Below are 5,341 nucleotides of genomic sequence, written 5' to 3' on the forward strand. Positions count from 1 at the left end.
TAGGAATTGGGCAATTCCAGATATAACAATTTTTTGACCCAAACATCAAAAAAAAAGAAAAGATCCCTATTCCCTGGAAGACTTTATATGGTCAAGAGGTGACAATATCCAGGAAGTACGCAACAGTGGAGGGATGTTGCGGAAAATCGGACGTCCCCACCTGAAATATCAGACTTGGCACTTCAAATACTGGATCGCTTACCGGACGCTCCATGGAGATCGTCGACATGCTGGAAAGACGAAGGGTTGACATCTGTTCTCTACAGGAAACAAGATGGAAATCAAATGATGTCTCTTTCATTGGGAGTTACAAGTTGTTCTGGAATGGCCAAAAGTTAGCCAAAATGGAGTGGGAATTTTCATACGGGAATCACTAGCACCAAATATACTGGAGGTGGTTCGAATCAGCTCACGCCTAATGCTGGTTAAACTCAGAATGGGAAAACAGGTTCTGACAGTTTTTTCTGCATATTCACCTCAGACCGGTATATCTGAAGACGCCAAAAGTGACTTCTGGAACTCAATCTCATATACCATCATCAGAGATACCATTGATATGTGGCGACCTCAACGGCCATGTTGAAAATAAAGCAAATGAGTTCCACGGTTTCCATGGAGGCTTTGGCTATGGGTCTCAAAACGAAGACGGTATACGGATTCTGGAATTTGCTGAAAGCCATGAACTCTCTCTGTTGAACACCTATTTCAAAAAGAGGGCAGAACATTTGATCACATAAAAAAACGGGATGTCATGCACAAAAATTGACTTCATTGTTGTCAGACAACAACACAGACGACTATTCAGGAATACAAAAGTCATTCCAGGCGAAGGATGCATCTCTCAACATCGATTGCTGGTGGCTGATATGATCATGGAACCATCACGCCCTGTGACGCCCCGCCCTGGAAACTAAAGAACCCCATGTTCAGGGAGAAATTCGAGGAGTTGGTATCGGCACAGTTGGATCGGATCGTCTGGAGAACACATAACCTGGAAATATTTTTAGGACACCCTGGTGAACGCTGCAACAGCTGTATGTGGAAAATCTAGACCAAAACGCCAGCACAACCGCGAAACTTGGTGGTAGAATGAGACTGTGTAAAATGCTGTTGCCAGTAAGAAAGCAGCTTTCAAACAATGGCAGAAGACGATGACTGATGAAGATCGAAAGACAAGTCAGCCATACCTCGATCAAAGAACTCATAAGCGAAATTTCAGGTTGTGATATCTTGTGCAAATAAATGCAAGGTATGGCTGACTGGAAGTAAAGGCGAACAAATTCGATCACTCTACCAAAAGATTGAAAAAAGATATATTTGGTGCCACATGCATAAAGAATAATAAAGGCACCATAATAACCTTGTGGAATGAAGTGATGGATCATTGGAAGAATTACTTCGATCAGTTATTGAATGAAACAAACCCTATTGGTGTGGACTTTGATGCACTTCTGGTGGAAGGACCGATTCAGGGCATCACAGTTGAGGAGCTTACGGATGCGCTGAAGGCAATGAAGATGGGTAAAGCGGCTGGTCCGTCTGGACTTACAAATGATATCATCAAGGCATGGTCAGGCTTCAGAGCTCTCTTACACATTGTTATGTGCAGGGCACATCCCTATTTATTCTATTTGTTTTTGGGCGATAATTAATGTACAATGTGACTTTTACTGTGACATGCTTTTTAGTTCGTTCAATTCGTTTCAATTCGTTTGGTTATAGAACGTTATATTTATTTTACGTAATAAATTAGTATACGTACATTACGCTTATTGTTTTCTATTTAGTTTGTGTTTCAACTCTTCAAAACAACGAAACAGAACAGTGGCGCAGTCGACAGGATTTTTCATGATTTACGGTGAATACTAATTAGCAGAATGGCGGAAATGAAGGAGATGATGAAGATGTTTGCTGAAATGATGTCGAAGCAACAGTTAGAAATGGCGAAGATATTGCAATCTTTTCAAGCCACGCCAGTACCGAAATTCGAATCATTCCAGCCCGAAAAGGAGTTGTTCAAAGACTACATCAAAAGGTTTGAGACTTTCTTGCTGGCCAATTCAGTCTCGAAGCAAAAGGCAGCTCAGGTATTTCTTACAAATCAGAGTTCAGACATATATAAAACCCTGGAGACGGTTTCAAAACAAATGTCTCCACCTCGTGATGTAAACTCATTGGATTTCAAGGAGATGGTCTAATATATAAATTCAGCTTTCAACCCTTCAACTTTTCTGATTAGGCAACGTTACAAATTTTGGACAAACTGCAAAAGAAAACCGGGCGAATCAGTTCAAGAATTAGCTAACCGAATTCGACAGTCTGCAGCTACATGTGATTTTATTAATATTGAAAACCCATTAGATGAAGCGTTGAGGACAAATTTTATTTGCAAGATTCAAAATGAAGCAATTTTGAAAGCTCTTTTCAGGATTCCAGAAACTCAGCTTTTCTTTTCCAAAGCTATAGAAATTGCGAATGAAATTGAAAGGGCAGCAACAGTAGCTAAGGACACGGTCTATGAGGGTACATCTCACAGTGATACGGTTCTGCTGGTACATTCCAGAGGTAACACGGGGGTTCATGCAAAAGGGATGATGAAAGATCCAAAAGGGACTTTTAAACCAGGTAGAAATTTTGGAAAGTCCCATCCAAATTCCAATTCGTCATGACACAGATGTGGAAAACATGGCCACTGGGCCTCAGATTGTTCCTCCAACGGGATGAAATGCTCATACTGCAATAAAATGGGTCACGTAAAGCAAGTGTGTTTCGCTGCAAAATTCAAAAGAAACGTCTTAACCATAAAAACTATTAAAGATGATGATAACTGCAGCTAGAGCTACATTTTAAGAATTTCAACAAAACTTTTGAAGTGGACAGTGGTTCCAGATAAAATTTTTGCGATGTCAGCGTCTGGGAAGATTTAGGTTCCCCTCCTTTGGTTCCAGTAAGTTCTCAGTATCGTTCAGCAACCGGCAATAAAATCCCAGTCAGAGGTGCTTGCTCAGTAGTTGCCACGATTTCAAATAGTTTAGACTGGAAACTATTCATAAAAATTAACGTAACAGACATTCAGGGTTTAAATTTAATCGGTCGAAGATCAATTAAAGATTTATAAATAGATATCAACAAGATGCTGGGAGACCAGATAAATACAATTTCATGCTCAAACTTTTCAAAGTTGACAAACGATTGTGAAAAGTTATGTTTGGAATTCAAAAAGATTTTTGATCCTAGTCTCGGTTGTCTAAAGAATGTTGAATTGGACATCAAATTCCGAGAAAATACAACACCAGTTTTCAGACAACCACGAACTGTTCCTTTTGCAATACAAGACAAAGTAGATGACGACTACACGATTAAATACAGGAAGACTTCAGAACACGGAAATGCAGATGTGTTGAGTCGCTTACCATCGGGTGAAAATCCAAAATTTTAACTTTATTTGAAAGATTCAGCACCTTACAGGCGCCCCATACCACCCGGCGACTAATGGTCAGGTTCGTTCAAACTTTCAAAAGGTCTATGGCAAAATCAACATTGCCGACCGATGCTGGTTTACGAGAGTTCCTCATGCAATACAGAAGAACTCCTTTTTCAACCGGTCTTTCGCCAACTCAATTACTGCATGGCAGGCAAATACGAACTAAAATTGATATTCTCCGACAAATTTTAAAAGGGAAAGAGAGTGAAATGTTCGATTTCGATAGGTCAACCGTGTTATGTCAAGTACTATGGCCCAAGAAGAGATCGCCAAGCCAGATGGGTTCCTGCAAAAGTTGTTCGAAGATTAGGTCGAAGACACATATTGGTGAAATCGATCCCACATGGTCTTCTATGGAAACGACACTTAGAGCAAATCCGTCCTAGATACGGTGCCAACCAAAATGGCGACCAAGGGGAAATCACTGGGTCCCAGTCCCAATTTGATTCAAGGCATTCAATCGTCAAACCCGCCACGCCTGAAAATAGTCAAGTGCTTTTCGACCCGATGTTTCTCCCAAGAAGATCGGAACGTATACGTCATAAGTTTTCCCACAAACTTTAGCTTGTTGGGGAGGTGTTATGTGTAGGGCACATCACTATTTATTCTATTTGTTTTTGGGCGATAATTAATGTACAATGTGACTTTTACTGTGACATGCTTTTTAGTTCTTTCAATTCGTTTCAATTCGTTTGGTTATAGAACGTTATATTTATTTTACGTAATAAATTAGTATACGTACATTACGCTTATTGTTTTCTATTTAGTTTGTGTTTCAACTCTTCAAAACAACGAAACAGAACAGTGGCGCAGTCGACAGGATTTTTCATGGTTTACGGTGAATACTAATTAGCAGAATGGCGGAAATGAAGGAGATGATGAAGATGTTTGCTGAAATGATGTCGAAGCAACAGTTAGAAATGGCGAAGATATTTCAACTCTTCAAAACAACGAAACACAACACACATCTTTTTTTGTTATTTCAATTTCATCAATTTTTTGTATATTTCTTATAAAAATTCTGATAATTTTAGCCTTTTTTTAAATTGTATTTTGTTGTATTCTTTGCTTTTTTACAAATTTGCTAATACATTTCTTTGCGTCTGGAAGATTTTGAGCTTCGTTTACGAATTGACAGTAACTTCGATGGGTATCCGCCAGGTTAGCATGGAAAAAGATTTTAACTGGTTCAAAAATATGGTTTTTGTAATCCCAAAACAAAAAATGATCTATATATAAACATAAAACTTCTGAAGTTCTCAAATTTTGCCAAAACCTGTCACCGTCCCACAGTTAGACTTTAGCGATCACAAGGGGGCGCTATTGCCCACTTTGAGAAACACTAGCATATATTATACAAAAATACAATGCTATACATAACACATCATAGTTTTATTTTTTTATTACAAGTAAATTTTTTTCTTCAACATAACATAACATGTCAATAATAATTTTGAGTAACAAACACTTATATCGTGCAACGACGAGTCTTTTTTGTGGCAAAAGCGTCTATTACATCACCAAACGAGAATGTTCTAGCAACATCGCTTTCAATCCTAATTATAGATAACGATGACGACCGTGTTTGACCCATTGTTGAACTTAGGTTACTTTTAATTCGTGACATAATTGAGAATGACCTCCCCCCTTCACAGTTGGTACACATGAGGCACAGTGTAAAGCAATTTTGACGTTGGTGAATGTTGTTTGGAGGCCAAGTTTTGTAATGATATTTAACAAATGAAGAGGTGACGAAATTGATCCAATTAGATGCAAAAAGTTATTTGGAAATGTTTCTTCAAAGTCGTCCTCAGAATACTAACATTCTTTTGCTTTTTTTAAAAAATAACTGTTGTG

The 5,341-nt window shown here is 38.6% G+C and overlaps 1 protein-coding gene across 1 annotated transcript; it reads left to right on the forward strand.

Moving 5' to 3' along the window:
• Positions 1-212: 212 nt before the first annotated feature.
• Positions 213-4,048, forward strand: HELRODRAFT_165024 (hypothetical protein; the record flags this gene model as incomplete). The annotated part of the gene is made up of 4 exons (XM_009030930.1): positions 213-334; positions 482-648; positions 2,500-2,625; positions 3,711-4,048. The coding sequence occupies 4 exons, from the start codon at positions 213-215 to the stop codon at positions 4,046-4,048; spliced, it is 753 nt and encodes a 250-aa protein (XP_009029178.1).
• Between the last annotated feature and the right edge of the window lie 1,293 nt (positions 4,049-5,341).

Source organism: Helobdella robusta (genome assembly GCF_000326865.2).
Source record: "Helobdella robusta unplaced genomic scaffold HELROscaffold_7, whole genome shotgun sequence".
NCBI classification, from domain to species: Eukaryota; Metazoa; Annelida; class Clitellata; order Rhynchobdellida; family Glossiphoniidae; genus Helobdella; species Helobdella robusta.